Source organism: Sarcophilus harrisii, chromosome 6 (assembly GCF_902635505.1).
Source record: "Sarcophilus harrisii chromosome 6, mSarHar1.11, whole genome shotgun sequence".
Lineage (NCBI taxonomy): Eukaryota > Metazoa > Chordata > Mammalia > Dasyuromorphia > Dasyuridae > Sarcophilus > Sarcophilus harrisii.
In genome coordinates this window covers 83366718-83384487 of record NC_045431.1, presented here as the reverse complement: position 1 = coordinate 83384487, position 17770 = coordinate 83366718, and the positions used below count along the sequence as shown (strand labels likewise).

The window sequence follows — 17770 nt, the reverse complement described above, 5'->3', positions numbered from 1 at the left end:
AGTGGGCTGAGCCTCTGAAAGAATTTTTTTTCCCCTAAAAGCACAAATCCTTGATCACTCTTTTGTGTCCTCTTCACCTACTAATAATGTTGTTTGCCACACAGAAAGTGAGCTTTGACATATAAAAGACACCTGCATGCAGGATCATGCTTCTTGATGCATGATGGTGACAGTCCTGCTGTCTTTCAAGGGAATGGAATTAATAATGGAAAAAGAATAGTTTTTGATCTTCCTAAGTTGGACCTACATTTAGATACTGCTATTTTTTCAGAAGTCAAATAAATTTCTAGAATATAAGGTAGAGCCTTTTAAACTCTTGGTGCTCCGGGGAATTTTTTATGACTATAAACTATAGGCAAGTTGACTATTTGTATTAGTAAAGAGAGATTTCATTCCATAAGTTCTCCACACTATGAAAATCATAGAGCTGTATTTCTTTCACCTCCATACACACACATGTGCATGCATTCATACACACATATATGCAATATACACTTAAATACATATGTATACAGACAGATGTATATATACCTATATATGGATACATGATCTTTATTTGTATAGATGGATGGAGTCTATATAACTGCTTCATACAAATACAGAATATATGTGTAATGAAACAGGCATATGAATACCACCTGAAAATATATATGTATGTGTATAATTAACTATACAACTATCTTCTATCAGTGATGATCAATAGATGATCTAAGTTTGATAAACAGAGGTCATATAGTATTGTTTGATTGACATTACAAATTAATATATTTCTTTTTTTCATGATACTTATGCTTACTTATAATGAAAGACTTACCTTCATCACATGGTTCTTAAGACTGGATACAATAATCACTACAATAAATTAGAGCTAGGAATGCCATCTTCATTCTCAAGTGTCTTAGATACTTAAACAGAAACAAAAGAAAAGAAAAACTATCAGCATATACAAATGAGTTATATACTAAGTTTTATATATAAATTAGTAAGGGTTCCATATAAACACAAATCTTTCATCATGATTTCAATCATGTTTCTAGTTAACTCACCTTTATCTCTTGTGAAGATCCTGAAGTGCCTTCAAGTATTATTTCCTGAGAAACTGAGACAAATGGAATATGCATTCTGTGCTTCACTTCTGAGTTGAGAATTCTTTTATTGCTCTTTCTTTGTGTGTGAGGGGAGTCCATTTGATGGAGTGCCATCAAATTTCAGGAAATAGTTTAAGATGGAATAATAACACCTAGTAGAAATATTGAGAAGGGGTGGTACCAAGGAAAAGTACTCTGAGAATTTAGAGTCAGGGTATATTGGTTTCAATCCCAAACTTGCCACTTATTATAAAAATGATGTTGGGCTATCAACTTAACCTATCTACGCTTCAGTTTATCCACGTATACAATGAGGGTTGGATTAACAGTGAGTACTATATAGAAGTTGATGCTAAAATTTTTTCTAATGATACCTTCAGCAGTAAGTAATTGAGGAATATAATTAATAGTGTATCAAATTAGACTGGATATTTGCAGGGCAGTTTGTTGTTGCTACTAGTGGTAGTGGTGAAAAGGGTTTGAAAAAAAAATGTGGGGAATCACTGGATTAGATAGAAGAATTGAGTCTGAATGCCATCTCAGCCACCATAAATCAGTATGTTGTTGTTATTATTATTATTATAATTAATCATTATCATTGTTCTCTTCCAGTTCTGTTATGTTATAATTTTATGAATAAAATATAAGCTATTTGCTTATAAGAAGAGTTGAAGGTGAGTTTTAATTTACAAAATAGAAAATAAAATCAGACCCAACATGAACATCTTTAAGCAAGTTGGTAAATGCTCATGACATTTATTTCATTGCAATATGTTTTTTAGGAATACTATACATTTTATGTAATAGTATTCTATGTTAAAGCATCCCAAATAATGTTGTAAGTTTTCAGAAACAATAAAAATTTAAATGACTGAATAAATCAAATCAACTAAATATCCCATTATTTAAGTGGACATCATTTGAGACATGTCAAATTTAACATACCCTTTGATGGATCTGTGATTTCATCAGTATAGGTATTTCCACTATTAATATTTGAATAAGGTTTCTCTTCTTTCCATTTTGTTCAACTTTACTTCAAATAATCCAAAGAATATTGATTCAACTGCCTAAAGGGCAAGGGCATCCTCTGATTTTTTTTTTAACACAGGTGTTAATATAGCATTTGGACTGCAGCAATGGTTTCACATTCCTATATAACTAGTCCACATATGTGTGTATATGTCTCTCTGAGTGTACATAATATATATGGATATGGATATTATATATATATATATATATATATATATATATATATATGTTCAATAATGCATTTTATGCTTCTTCTTGTAAACAAGCCATTGTTGATAAAATATTAGAGCATACTTACACCTTTTGAATTACTTTAAATGTTGATCCTTCCAGAAACATGATGTTCCATGATCTGAATCTAAATAACATTACTAAGAGATTGTTGGTATTAAAGAGATGAACTTTTTGGCTAATATGGAAATATGCCTTCACCTGTATAATTGGTACCTTATTGCTTGCCTTCTCCGTGAGTAGAAGAAAAGATCAAAGGAGGGAGAGAATTTGGAACAGATCATTTTTTACAATGCATGTTAAAAATAAACTTTTGTTTAAAAAAAATGTGGGTGATGGGTTTTTGTCGTAACAGTTAATATTACCCAAAGGGAAACTAGCCTATTTTAATGTAATATACTTTGAATTTTTGAAAGCCCTGTTAAACTGTGTGGTCTCATAAAAAGTACATGGTAATCAATTAGCAGACTGAAAAACTCAAACTTTCTATACCATTTCAATTAAAAGCAAATTATGAACAGATGTTCAAGGCAAATGGCAAAGGGATTTAAATAACAACACAAAGGAGACTGTTACAGAGTATGGCAAGATAGTTGAATTAACATGCCTGGTATGCCACTTGTTTCACTGACAGGTATATTTCAATACAAGGAATCCCACAAGGCCTCTGCTGTTGAGATTAACATTTTCTTAGTGTGCTATGGAATCCTCAGGCATGTGAACGGTCTGTTTTCAAGAATGCATATGAGATTCGGATGTATCTGTCTTTTCTTCAAGACAAACAGCAAAGGTTAACTGCTTCAATTTGTCTAATATATCAATTACTGAGTTTAATCAATGTGTTACTATGGTCTTAAATAGTACTCCTGAGAAATAATTCCGTATTTATGTCATTCAGTTAGAGATTTTGATGAGCATGAATTTGAATAATTTATTTTATAAAGTAATTCATTTACAAAAATAATCCTGAAGGAGAACAGTGCTATGTGAAATAAAAATGACACACCTATTTTAGGTAATTAAATAAAATTCATGGTCTTTCACTAATTCTATTCTTCACCTTGCTACATTATAGAAATCACTGCCTCCAAAAATTTAGTGACATATAGGGCCACAGAAAATATGTGAGATTTTGAAATCTGAATAGATTAGTCCAAATCCTAGGCCTGCCATTTGCTAGATCTTGGTCAAATTTATGAATCACTACAGACTTCAGTTTATGCACTTGTAAAATGAGGAAGTTTGATTCTCTGGCATAGAAACTACCTTCTAGCTCAAAAATATATGCTATATATGGGGAAACATTTATTTCATTTATAAAATTTGATTAAAAAGTTATCTTCATTCAAGCTTTGGCTCAGATCCATATTTTTTTCTTTAATATTTCCCTAGTCACTTAATACCATGTATATATGCACTCACACACATCACTGAGATATACACATGCAATAAATACTTCCTTAAATTTTCTTAGAGCCCTTTACACATATTCTAATTTTTTTCCACTATGCTTTGTATATAAGTGTTAAAGACTATTAAGGGGTCTCCCGAACTTCAGTTAACATATGTCATATACCTATTATGTAATTAACCCTTTAAGGGTAGAAAATACATCTTTTTCAACTTGATATTTTGAGCTCTTAGCAGGGCATCTTACATAAAAAGTGCTTAATAAATATTTGTAAAGTTAAATTGAATCTATAGATGTTAAATATCAGGAAATATCTGTTCTACCACATGGAAAATAAAATTTGCACAAGATAAAAAATTGTCACCAAGATATTAAGTAGAAAATCTGTATGGTTGTTGGGTTTTTTTTTTTTGTTGTTGTTCATTTGTTTTGTTTTGTTTTTACTTTTGCAGGCAATTGGAGTTAAGTGACTCACACAGAATCAGACAACTAGTAAGTGTTAAGTGTCTGAGGCTGGATTTGAACTCAAGTTCAAGAAAGTTCTAAAAAGATTTCCCTCTAAACAACTTAGAAATAATGCTTCAAATTAAATTCTGGAGCAGCAGAGCCAACAAAAAATCATGGTAAAACACTCTTTTAGCCCAAGACATCTTAGGAAGTCTGAAGGAGAAGCCTGAGACACAAGGGTGAGAACTGGCTGAGAACCCACATGGAGGAAATGCCAGTGTGGGACTTGATGGATGCCACAGAATCAGCAGAAGTTTTAGGACATCTCCAGCTAGAGACAGTAAAGGAATCAGGTAAAGAGTCAGAAAAAAAAAAGATCAGGGACTAATAAGTCGATGCTCAGCAACAGACCAGATGCTGCTTAGCAACTTCATTCTTTATACCCATTTCCTGGTCAGAATTCAAAGGCAGAAAGGAGAATTTTTGGTCAGTGCAAAGGGAGCAAGGGCCCTTCCTAGATAAGGACCAGAGTGAAGATCAGAAAAGCAGTGACCATATATTTCTTTACATCACACAACATTGATATATCAAAAACTTCCCAAACCCCAGAAAGTAGTTTTCAGAAGAGCAATATTAAAAAAAAAATCTTGAAACTTGTGATATTGTCCCTCAACCCCCAAAACAGAGCCCAACTTTAACATAAAGTTCAAAGTCAAGAAATAGGCTAGAAAATGAGCAAAAAACAATAAAAAGAACCTAATTATAGAATCTATAAAAGTTATAGGGAAGATCAAGACACAAGCTCAGAAAACAATAATGTCAAAGCAGCTTCTTGCAAAATCGCAAATAAAAGATGTGAATTGGACAGAAGCCCAGTAAGAATTCCTGGAAGAGCTAAAACTGTTTTCAAAATCAAATAAGTGTGGACAGAACACAAGCCCTGAAGTCAGGAGGACCTGAGTTCAAATTTGGCCTCAGATGCTTAAAATTTCCTAGCTGGGTGATCCTGGGTAAATCACTTAACCCCAATTGCCTCAGGGGAAAAAAAATTAAATGAGAGTGGTAAAAGAAAAAAAAAACAGATAAAGAGGAGCAAAGGAAGAAAATGATGAAAAGACAACAATTTGGTAAAATAGAAAAAAATAAACAAAAAACATCTGAAAAGAAATAATTATCTAAATGGAAAAATAAGTACAAAAATTCACTACAAATTGTTTTAAACTTAGAATTGGGCAAATGGAGGCAAATTACTCTATGAGATATCAAGAAAAATGAAACAAAGTTAAAAGAGAACATAGAACAAAATAGGAACTATTTCATCTGAAAAATGAGACCCTGGAAAATAGATGGAGTATATGAGGAGAATTAATTTAAAATTTATGAAAGCTAAGATCAAAGGAAGAGCCTATACAATGTATTTCAAAAAAAATATTAAGGAAAACTTCCCTAATATTATCAAACTCGAGGTTAAAATAAACATTTAAAGAATCAATCAGTCATCATATGAAAATAAATAACTTCCAGGAATATAACCAAATCCCCAGAGCAGAGAGAAAATACTTAAACAGCCAGAAGGAAAGTGTTCAAATATTGTGGATCCACAAAAATTTAACAGCTATAACATTAAAGTAACAGAGTACTTGGAAAGCAAAAGAACTAGGTTTAGAACCAAGAACATTACCTACAAATATAATCCTTCACAAGAAAAAATGGATATTTAATGAAAAAGAAGACTTTCAAGCATTCAGGATTAACAAACCATAGGACAATAAAATGATAGAAAATATGATTTTCAAATACAAGACAACAGAAGCATATAAAGGTAAATATGAAAGAGAAATTATAAGGCTGAAAAAACAATTTTTTTAAAAATTACAATCACCTTTTGCATCATAGTATTATAGAGATGATCCTGGTTTCCTAAAATGCAAACAAATAAAATAGAAATTTTGATAATTCTGCCCACGTATGAAAAGCTTTCAATATGAATCCAAGGGCACATGATACATGTCATCTATCACAAACTGGCTCAGACTTATATAGTTTTGGATCAGCCCAACTAAGTTGACCAGACTGTTTATACAGCAAGGTTCTGTAATTTAGTGTTTCTATTTCAAAATAATTGATATTCCTTTTTATTTTATATTTTTATAAATATTATTCTCAAAAGGGTATAGAGGATTTACCAGATTGTCAAAGGGGTCTATGACATAAAAATGTCCCCTCCTGTAGGGAGATGAATTTACCAAGCACAGAGACTCCCAAGAATGTTTGTTGAGTAAAGTTGAAACGAGATGTCAATGAAAAAATAACCATACTAACAAAATGATAGTTATTTATGAATTATCATCCTCACGGTATAAGCTATTAATGTTTTAATTAGTTCAAACCTAACTTAAGTAATTTAAGCAGATGATTAGAAGAAGTTAAATTAAAATCAATCCATACTACTATTTTTTAGCAAATCTCTTTGAAATATGACAAAGCATTATTAATTAGAGAAATGCAAATTAAGGCAACTTTGAGTTACCACTACACACCTGTCAGATTGGCTAGAATGACAGGGAAAGATAATGCGGAATGTTGGAGGGGATGTGGGAAAACAGGGACACTAATACATAGTTGGTGGAACTGTGAATACATCCAACCATTCTGGAGAGCAATTTGGAACTATGCTCAAAAAGTTACCAAACTGTGCATACCCTTTGATCCAGCAATGTTACTACTAGGCTTATATCCCAAAGAGATCATAAAGAATGGAAAGGGACCTGTATGTGCACGAATGTTTGTGGCAGCCCTTTTTGTAGTGGCTAGAAACTGAAAACTGAATGGATTCCCATCAGTTGGAGAATGGCTGAATAAATTGTGGTATATGAATATTATGGAACATTATTGTTCTATTAGAAATTACCAACAGGATGATTTCAGAAAGGCCTGGAGAGACTTACACGAACTGATGCTGAGTGAAACGAGCAGGGCCAAGAGATCATTATATACTTCAACAATAATACTAGATGATGACCAGTTCTGATGGACCTGGCCATCCTCAGCAATGAGATCAACCAATCATTTCCAATGGAGCAGTAATGAACTGAACCAGCTACGCCCAGCAAAAGAACTCTGGGAGATGACTAAAAACCATTACATTGAATTCCCAATCCCTATATTTTTGCCCACCTGCATTTTTGATTTCCTTCACAAGCTAATTGTACACTATTTCAGAGTCTGATTCTTTTTGTACAGCAAAATAACGGTTTGGTCATGTATACTTATTGTGTATCTAATTTATATTTTAATATATTTAACATCTACTGGTCATCCTGCCATCTGGGGGAGGGGGTGGGGGGTAAGAGGGGAAAAATTGGAACAAGAGGTTTGGCAATTGTCAATGCTGTAAAGTTACCCATACGTATAACCTGTAAATAAAAGGCTATTAAGTAAATAAATAAATAAATAAAAATGAAATATGACAAAGAAGGACAATAGTCATAATACATTTTAGGAATTACATGTGCTTTTCAGGTATCCTTAGTATACCTGTGTTTCTTTATGATAAAAATTAAGAGTCACTTGTAGTCAAAATATTATGTTAATTTACATATTAAATAGGGGTATGTTATAATCTATTGAGAACAGAAGATAAAACATTTTTTAATACTAGTCTTCAATACACACACAAAAAAAGAAAAGAAAATAGCATTACCTGTACTAAGTAGAAAAATTGGTACAAATTTAAAAACAAAAAAAATAACACTATGTGTTCTTTTCCTTACACATACTAAATGGCAAAGTCAAATAAAAATGAAGCCTATGGTAAAAGCAATAGTAAACACAAATGGCAAATAATGGTTTAAAAATAAATTTGTAACCAATAATGGTTTAAAAAAAAAGTAAGACTCTCTTTCTATCTCTCTTTATTCTCTCCCTTCCCCCCCATAAACATTTTAAATACAAAATAGCCATCAAAGTCAAGGTTAAAACATGCCAAAATTAAAGTATTTTAGTACAAAAGCAAGACTTCTCTAGATCCATTTAAGGACACGTTATATTCTGTCATACATATAACATAGACAAAAATGGGAGAAGGAATATTTCCAAGCTAATGTTTCAACATCTAATATGGAGCAATTTAAACATTAGTTGGACTAAGGTTCAGGTCATTAGCTAACAATCCATCCAGAAGTGGGGGGAAGGCAGGCAAAGGGAAGGGAAGGTAATAAACATTTATCTATTGCCTGGAATGTGCATACTATTTACATAATGCTTAATATTTCCTCTCAACTTTTTGCAAGGTATTGAGCTAATTTTTTTTTAAAATCTTATCTTATTTGATCCTCATAAGAACCCTATGAGATAGATGCTATGATCCTCATTTTACAAATGAGAAAACAGGTAAACAAGTGTTAAGTGACTTGCTCAGTCACAAAGCTTTAAGTACCTCATGGCATTTGAACCTGATTCCAGGTCCAGTGCTGTATGCATTAATACTGCTCCCTAGCTTCTTCTATATAAAGCAACAATGGTTTCATCCCTTCTAGAGCTGGACTTCTTAAACTTCTTTTCCACCCATGACCCATTTTCACCAGAGAAATTTTAAATGACCTCTTCTTCAATCTAATCCAAGATGTTTCTGCTAATTTTTGTGTAAAGGCGGGCAAAGTATGTATGCTGTATGTTCAGACCCAAAACTGCAATGAAGCCTCACAATGCAACATGAACAAGGTCTGTTACAAACACCTCAGATTCATCATGCATTTGACTTTGAATTATTTTTTTTGTCACAGCATTCACAGACCTTATGCTTTTGCTAAATTTTTCTCAACCCCCACATTCAGTTACAAACCCCAAATGGGATCATGACCCACAGTTTTGGAACAGTTCTAGATTGTAACCTAATGATAGAAAATTTTGTTTCATTAAGTTAGCATGAGTTTTTATAACTTAGCACAAAGGACAGAGCACAGGAGTTGGAATCAATGGGTCTTAGTACGAATAACATCTCTGTGTGACCCTGGGAAAGTAATTTTACCTCTAGAAAATTTAATTTCTCCATCTACAAAATGAAGTGGTCTTTAAGGTCTTCTACATCTCACCCTCAAATAATTTTCCATAAAAATAACAAAAACTACTCTTTATGTTATACTTTAGAGTTTATAGTGCCCTTCTTTATAACCAACCCATAAAATAGAGCAAAAATATTTACAAATATTAAATATTAAATAAAAATGTTAAAATCGTGAATAAATGACTTGTATCCAACCACTAAAGTTCAGATGTATCTGAACTGTGACTTGAACCCAAGTTCAGATCTCTTTTATCTATGTTATGGTACTTCTTTTTTATCAGAATGAAATAATGTCTATTTTGTGGGAACTTTTCATCTCTAATACAACTAGATAAGAAACATGTGACTATAGCATAATTGAAGGGATATAGATTTTCTAAATTCAGCAGGATTTTTAAGTAAGCAATATACAAGATATTACATTAAAAACAATAATATTTGGATTATTTGACTATAGGAAAATGTTGCTTAGCTTATTACTCACAGCATTGATCAGAGGTAGCTAGAAAAATAAAAGATAATTTACTTTTTTATGGTTAAATTAAAGGAGTTAACAGTATATAAATATATATTTAAATTATGATCTTTTGAATTTTATTTTCCCTCAACATTTTTGCGAATGATATAGAACATTAGAATTAATTATATATGGTATTATTCAATTACTGTTTTTTAATTTAATCAATATTTATTTCATGCATATAATTGACAATATGATTAACTACAGATGAAGCTTTAAACAGTAAATAGGACATGATACCCATACTCAAATAGGAAAAAGAAACAGTGCATATAAGTAAACAATTTAAAAAACTATGTATATAGTTTTAATAAGTAGAAATTGATAGAAGAAACAATTCCAAATATGGGGATATTATAAAGCTTGACAGGTATCTGGGAAGTAGTGACTAGTCCAGTTCAGTTGACCCATTGAGCTATACAAAGAGTAATATGATTTTTTTTAAATAAAAAGACATAGGAATGCAGCAGAAGAGGGCCTTAAATGACATTTTGAATTTAAGATAGTAGGCAGTGGTTGGGATAATGGGGGAGTAGAAGAAGAAAAATATTGCTGAAAGTTTTTATTTGAATATTAATTTGGAAAACTCTTCATCAGTTGTAATTTTAGAAGACCTTAAAAAGTATTTGAAAGTTTTATCTTCTCCCTCCCCACCCAGAAAATACAAATACAATACTAAAACTAGAGCTGAGCTGGATAAAAGTGGGTTTGACAAGTGGGAAGTAATATTCCACAGTCAGATGTCTGGAATAAAATTTGAAGCACTATGGTGACTTTCACTGAAGCAATGATATATTTTATAGTTCCAAAACTGGTTCATTGTGATTACATCTGAACACAGCAGGCAGCATTCTGGAAAAGAGTCACTGGGCTTATAGCATATTTTACATAAGGCTTATGAATCTAGCTACATTTGGTCCTTTTTAAGTAAAATTTACAAAAAGATAACTATTGGAGAAAAAAGCAATAATATTAGATGGATGGCCTAGATTTTTAACATTGAGTTCTTCCATAGCTATATTAAGTTTGTCTGAAATCCAAAAGTCAATGCCTGAACATTCCCCATCCTTCAAATTTGTACTTTTTATGTGTGTGCTTCAAAAAAGCAAATAATTTTATAATCAAAAAATCCCCACAGATCATAACTAAACCAATATTTTTTATCCTTGAAAAAGATGAACAGTATGGTGCTAAGGGGGTCTTGGCTGAAGTGAAAGAAGTCTTTTTTTCAGAGAATGAGCTCACATTCAAATGATAATGTGGTAGAAAGGGCATTGAAGCAAGAGTTCAATTATCTTCAAGCATCTGGTTCAAGGTTCAGTTCTAACATTTACTTGTCATGTGACTTTGAGGCAAATCACTTAACATCTCTGAGATTCAGGATTCTCATCTATAAAATGGGGAGTATAGTACCTGCCTGCCAAATGTTCAAGATTGTTGTGAGCTAAATGGAATAGAAGATCAAAACTAAAAATGATGAAAAAGTTTTCTTCTCTCACCTCAATACAATTATAACATGTCTATAAAAAGCAAGAATTTGATAAGTATGCATGATATACATCAAAATTAACACTAATATTACAGGCTTGAATTTAACTAAACCATGAAATTTTATGGATGATTTTTAATCTTTGTTGTTGTTCCAGTTTATTGCCATTGCAAAAAAAAGTTAAACAAAATAACATTTTAAAATGCCATGGGCTCTGTTTTTTTTTTTTTTTTTTTTTTAACTAATACAACAAACCTCTGGTCTCTGTAATTCATGCCAAGTCCAAAATAATCTCATTTTCAAATTTAGAGAATACTATTGTAGGGTTTTTAATTTAATGTAATATTCAGTCATCTGTTTGTTATACTATTTCACATGATAATAGGCACCAAGCCAGTTCTATAATAAGGAAAACTAGCTTCAAATTCTGCCCTTGATACACAACTGCTGTATGAACCTGGCTAAGTCACTTAATTTCTTCATGCCCTATTGCCTCCTCTCCCCTCACCCCCACCCCCTGCTTGTTGGAGAAGTTAAGTTGAAGAATAGTAACTGATCTGCATTAGTAAGGAGAGGTTTCTTCACTATGAATTCCCTTTAACTATAAAAGCACAGTTTCAGACATTTCCCTCCCTCCTAAAATAATTCAAAATTTAACCCTATCAAAACTGAGACAAGTTAATTGATTATATTATTCCCTAAAGGAAAACAAATTAGGCACATTCTGCCTCCCCCCATTAATAGGTTGCTTGATCTTTGTGTGTATGTATGTGTGATGAATCCCTGTAACAATGTGGCAAAGTCCATGGACTTAGAATAATTCCTTTTATCTGCATTCATAATGAAAGGAAATAGATTTCATTTAGAGATTAGTAAGAATAAAGATGTATTTTCCCCATCCAGAACACATAGAATAATAATATGCCCTGTTAGATGGAGGAATCTTTTTTTTTCCCTTATCTATAGCAACTAAAAATATTTTCTGTATTTGGAACTTTAAAAAAGGCAAGAGATCCCTTAAATTCAGGTTGTATTCAATAAAAATCAGAAACTCCAGCTTAAGAAACATCATTCTTCATATACAAATTATAGAATAGATTCACAAAGATTTATCATGCTACAGTTATGCCTGTATACAACTATTAACTTTTTAAAATGAATAATTATGTAAGTGAACTTTTATTCTGCAAATGATATCTGTGACACCTTTTGTTATTTTGAATGCAACTCTACTTAAGAATTACTTAAGAATTAAAGACTCCCACCAAAAGATTTCAAAGCATAATGATGTCATAACCTTAAATATTGATTGTCATAAACATAATTAAAACAATATAAGACAAAGTTTTTCAAGTAATTTGTTAAATTTTCAAGGTGAGAGGTTCCATATTTATTAAAACAGAGCTATTTCATTTGATATTTATTCAATTTAATTGTAAAGTCATGCCTAAGAGAAGCTATATTTCCTTTACATATCTCATCACCTTTGATATACTATAAAGTGATCTGATAGTTGTGTTCTGAAATGAGACATAATGTTGGAATGTGGCACAATTCCTAAACAATTATATAACTATTTATTTGGATAACAAATATAAACATACCAAAACCAAATATCCTCCAAAACACACATATAGTGATTGTAAGCCCTTCCAGGGTTATCAGAGATTTGTGAGAAAAGTTCTCACTAGGACAATATACTTAAAGCTTATTATTTGCAAATAAGCTGCTATTAAGTGAAAAAAATCATCAACATATGTATAAGGCATTCTAAAATCATAATTCCATACACTTTAAATATTTGCTTAAATAATTCAAATAAATCTTTCCAAATGATACTTGCTTTGGAGAAATAAAACAATGTGAACACACACATTCACAATATATAATAAAATTTCTTCCTTAATGATACAACTTAATGATAATATTAAAATGCTCAAAGTAAATAAGTTTCCCAAAATGCTCAAAAAAGATGAAACTTTCTTGTGTCCTGTACACATAAGGTATCAAACAATGGACATGAAGAGTATATAAATTATTAGTGCTCCATCTTCTGTTCTAAAGAGAATAGAAGAAATGCTGTGAAATTTCAACTTTTTCACTCATTCCCATTTTCATTAAGGCTCAACCTAGGTGACATTTGGAATCTCCTCTTCATTAATGCTCTATCCCTCCTTAAACTACCTTGTATTTTCCCACCTGTGTACATATTTTCTACTCTTTTAGAATAAGTTCATCTTAAAGGTAAAGAATATTTTTTGTTTGTTTTTGACTTTTCATCCCAAATATTTATATAATATTTTAGAAATACAAATAGCATATCACTGAAAAAAGTATGAACTTAACAACTAACAAATAAATACTCGACTTCAGAAGTTTGACAATGACATATGAAGTGCATTTGTGTGGATATATGCATATAAACATATTTGTCTTTATGTAAATGTGTATATTTAAAAAATTGGGAAGTGTCCCTAGTATTAAAATTTTTCCTCATAATATAAAATAAATGAAAACATTATAATATTTATACATTTACTATATATATACATATACATACAGACACATGTATAAACAATATATACATTTACCATATATGCATAACATGTGTGTATAGACACATGTATGCATATGTGCATATTCTAGAACTAGTCCTAATAATTTTTGTCTTCAAAAGATAATCTTTATCATATAGGACTCTTTAAAAGATAGCATCTCTTACAGACCTCCAAAATAACAAAGATCTACATTTTCAAGAAATGATGACACAGAAGCAATATATTGCTTATGACAGAAGTATGGAATATTTTAAATTAATAATTGGTAATAACTTGATCTTTAATAAAAATGAATTTTCATTATAGTTTTGCTACACAGATTACTGAGATACCTAAAGGGTATCTATGTTTATGCTACTATCTTTATTTCTCTTAAATGAAAGTTATTTTTTTAAACAAACCTCTTTCAGGAGCCCTATATCCATTGCTGTTCAATAGTTACGGAAATAGTGCTAAATAAAGGAAAAAAACAGTTAACACTGAAACACAAACCAGTGTCTCAGTCATTTGGCACTTTACATTTACTTATGTCACTGATTTTGAAAACACCATCATGGAAACCACCTGACTGATTGATTTTTCACCATGCACTTTTTCTTCTTCTTTTTTTTTTTAAATCACATTCACTAAAATGGTGAATAAGGTAGCCAAGGATATTACATTGCTTAGATACATTGCTCTAGATACGCACATGTATGTGTTTAAATGTGTGCATATGTACACATATGTATATGTATGCATAGATAGTCATGTCATACACATACACTACAGATATCCAGACCATCTTTAGCAGATTTTTTCTAGCATATTCTAAAGAAATATGGTGCATTAGTAACCCATGACAAGTTTTCAATAATAGTCAAGGAAACTATAATGCTTTTTTTACTGTCTTACAGGAAATAAAAAAAAATTATAAACTTAGGGCATTTAATTTATGGATTTTTTTCAAAACAATGGAAGCTAATCTTTCCACTTAACTATCTCTTTGTGTTACCTTGTTCTAGATTTAAGAGAAACATGCTTAATTTTCTAATGGGAAGCATTAGCTTTCATATTTATAATATGGTCCCTTTAGAGATTAAAAAAAATCATAACTTGTTTCTGCATATAAAAATGTAAAGAACATACGATGGGCACAGATATTGCTTCTTTTTCCCCTTCCCTTTCTTGGAAGACTTCTCTTTAGAATAGGCTTCTTCAACCCAGAAGGAGAATAAGACAAGAAAGAGAATCCCCCAAAAGAACTTCATCTTGAATAACATCCAGAATGATCTATAAAAGAGAAACAATAAAATGTTTACATCAATGAAATTACTGGCAAATAACTGAATTTCCATTCCAGTATATCTTATTTGTACCAAAATGCCTGCATATTATCTTCTCAAATCTTTTGAGCACAAACCTCTTCAGTTAATATCTGAGTTTAATCACCACATGTTCATCTTCAACCTAATTAAGTTCTTATGAGTGTGTCATATTGAGAAAAAATTTAATTTTGGGGGGAGAGAATTCAAAAGAACTCATAATAAAAAAGCAAAAAACAAACAAAATTATGTAGTTTTATTAATCTCAATTAAAATTGTAACAAATATCAATAAAAAATGGGATAGTTTCAATATCAATCAATAAGTAAAAATTTATTAAGCACCTACTATGTGTCAAGCACTATGATAAGCACTGGACTCTTAAATTGTTAAACACAGAAAAGTTTGTTTCCTTTTCCCAAGGCAGATTTTAGCTGGAGAAGGCTTTACCATAGAGTACTAAAATAAATCATAAGAAGATTGTTCATAGTCACAGGTAATATTAAAGGAGACAGTGAAGCAACAATCATTCTGGGTCATATGCTTGATCACAGTTAACATTTCTCATGCTGCAGATCAGTCACATTTTACCCCATAAAGATCAAGATAGCTTCCTGCCTCTGCATCTTTTACTTTCAGTCCCATAAACAGCTTCCTCACTGTCTACCTAAGGATGAAAAGGCATTCCAATTTCTTTAATGCCATTGCATTTTTTTCCTCTATGCCTTAGAGATTTTCATGGCCTCTCAAAAACAATATTTTAATTGTTCTTCTTTAGCATCGGGCTGTTTCCTAGCTTACTCTCCAAGGGGAAATCCAGTAGGCCCCTTTCTTTGCTCCTTTTTACAGTAAGGCATGGATTATCATGACAACTGCAGGAAGGTCTCAGTTACCAACCACAGCATCGGTGACTCCCTTCCCCCACTCTAGAAGGAATACTAGTTCATTCTAAGATACCCTTACCCATGACAGCAGTTCCTTCCTTCACCTTGATTCCCTGGGGATGTAGAGGAGGGCCTCCCTAAGAGCAGCAGGTTGGAATGGCAGCTGTCTTTCTTCCTTCAGCTACCAACCCCCCAACCATCAATAATGTCTGCTGGGGTTTCTTGGCAGAAAAATTGTTCCTGGGACCCCCTGAGCTCCAATTCCCTCAGCTCCTCTCCCTTTTCCATACCCATATGAACCCAGCCCCTCTCCATCAGCATCGCTGGAATGCACTGAAGGTGATGGAGATGCAGAGTGTCCTCTCTGTAGGCTCCGATGCCCTACTGCCTCTTTCTTCCTCATACCCCCTACGCCGCAGTCCCCACTTCCCCTTAAAGGAGCTTACCCCCTTTCCTTGTCTCAGCCTTTTCTGGGTTTATTTAGCCCGGTTCCTAAAACCCCCAAGCCAGCTCGCATGCGTCCTCGGCCCAGACAAGCTCCCTTCCTCCTTCCCCGCCCACCCCCCAACCCTCGGCTTCCAACAGAACCCTTGGTACTCACCCAGAAGGCGCCCCTAGCCCAAGCCAGCCCACCGAGCGGGAAGCGGGAAGCGGGAAGCGGGAAGCAAGCGCTGGGGCCAGTGCACTGGCGGAGGCGGAGGCGGCTGCAGCCGGGGGAACCGCGCTGGGCTGCGAGCCTAGCCAAGGGGACAGTTCTCCCCCTGATGGCCCGAGCCCAGCTGCGGCTGACGCGCCTGCTCCAAGCAGCGGAGCCTGCGCCGTAGAGAGAGCGCCCAGCAGCCCGGGCGTCCTCCGGAGCGGTCAGGACCCCGCTGCGGGCATCCCGAAACTGCAGTCCGGGGAGCAAAGCTAGGATGCAGGCATGGGGCGGGGGAGGGGATGAGGAGGCTCAGACCCAGGGCTTCCCTATCCTAAATAGCTTGAGCGCGGGCTCGGAGAGGCTTTGGAGCTTTGGCGCTAAAGCAGCACCAAGGATAGCTAAGCAATTTGCCGGGGCGTTTAAAAAAAAAGAAAAGACTCAGCAGGAGAGGCACTTGTTTGGGACGGTGGAATTGGGTGGTCTCGGTTTGCTATCGTTCAGTACCTAAAGCAAACAGAAATAGAATGTTCTCCTTTAAAAAAAAAAATAGGATACCTAGATCAGGGAATTTGCTCTAAATTAATCCCTCAATATTAGTCCCTAAATGTTCCAAAGATTTTGACAAGGCTTATATCAGCAAAGGTCATCCTTATTAAATTGTTGTGTGTTTCATTTCGTGATGAGAAGTTAGTTCATAGCACATTGTATTATTATTACCCATGAGGCTTGGATGTGGCCCTTGCTCTCAAAGCTGTCCATTCTTGTTTTGTTTTGTTTTTCCCTCCCTATTTGCTGTTTGGGGCAGACTGCTTGTCAAGTACCCTCAGACATGAAATGAACTCAACTTTTTTTTTTTTTCCTTACCATTATTTAAGAAGACACTGTGTACTTTATTTTCTCTTTCTTTTGTGGTTGAGAATGCATTTCAAGATCCTTCAGAGCCATAAAGGTCATCTTTATGAAAGTCGGTTCGCATTGCCCTGGAGGAATAAAAGAGTTCTGATTAACAGAGATTCCCAAATAACAGAATATCGAGGGGAGGGGGAAATCAGCTTTTCATAATGACATTATAGCGTATCTAGGACCATACTCCATAATAGT

The 17770-nt window shown here is 33.3% G+C and overlaps 1 protein-coding gene across 2 annotated transcripts in view; it reads right to left on the bottom strand.

Annotated features, from left to right (window-relative positions):
• Positions 1-17002, bottom strand: part of GLRB (glycine receptor beta) — a 104901-nt gene extending 87899 nt beyond the window's left edge. Inside the window, exons 1-2 of one of the 2 annotated variants that reach the window (XM_003773111.3) lie at positions 16631-17002; positions 14970-15113 (exon numbers count right to left, since the gene is read on the bottom strand). In XM_003773111.3, the coding sequence (XP_003773159.2) occupies positions 14970-15103 (134 nt within the window). In that variant the 5' untranslated portion in view covers positions 15104-15113; positions 16631-17002. Of the gene's footprint in view, positions 1-14969; positions 15114-16475; positions 16566-16630 lie in introns of those variants that run through there. The other variant, XM_031944197.1, reaches the window with a different exon arrangement.
• Between the last annotated feature and the right edge of the window lie 768 nt (positions 17003-17770).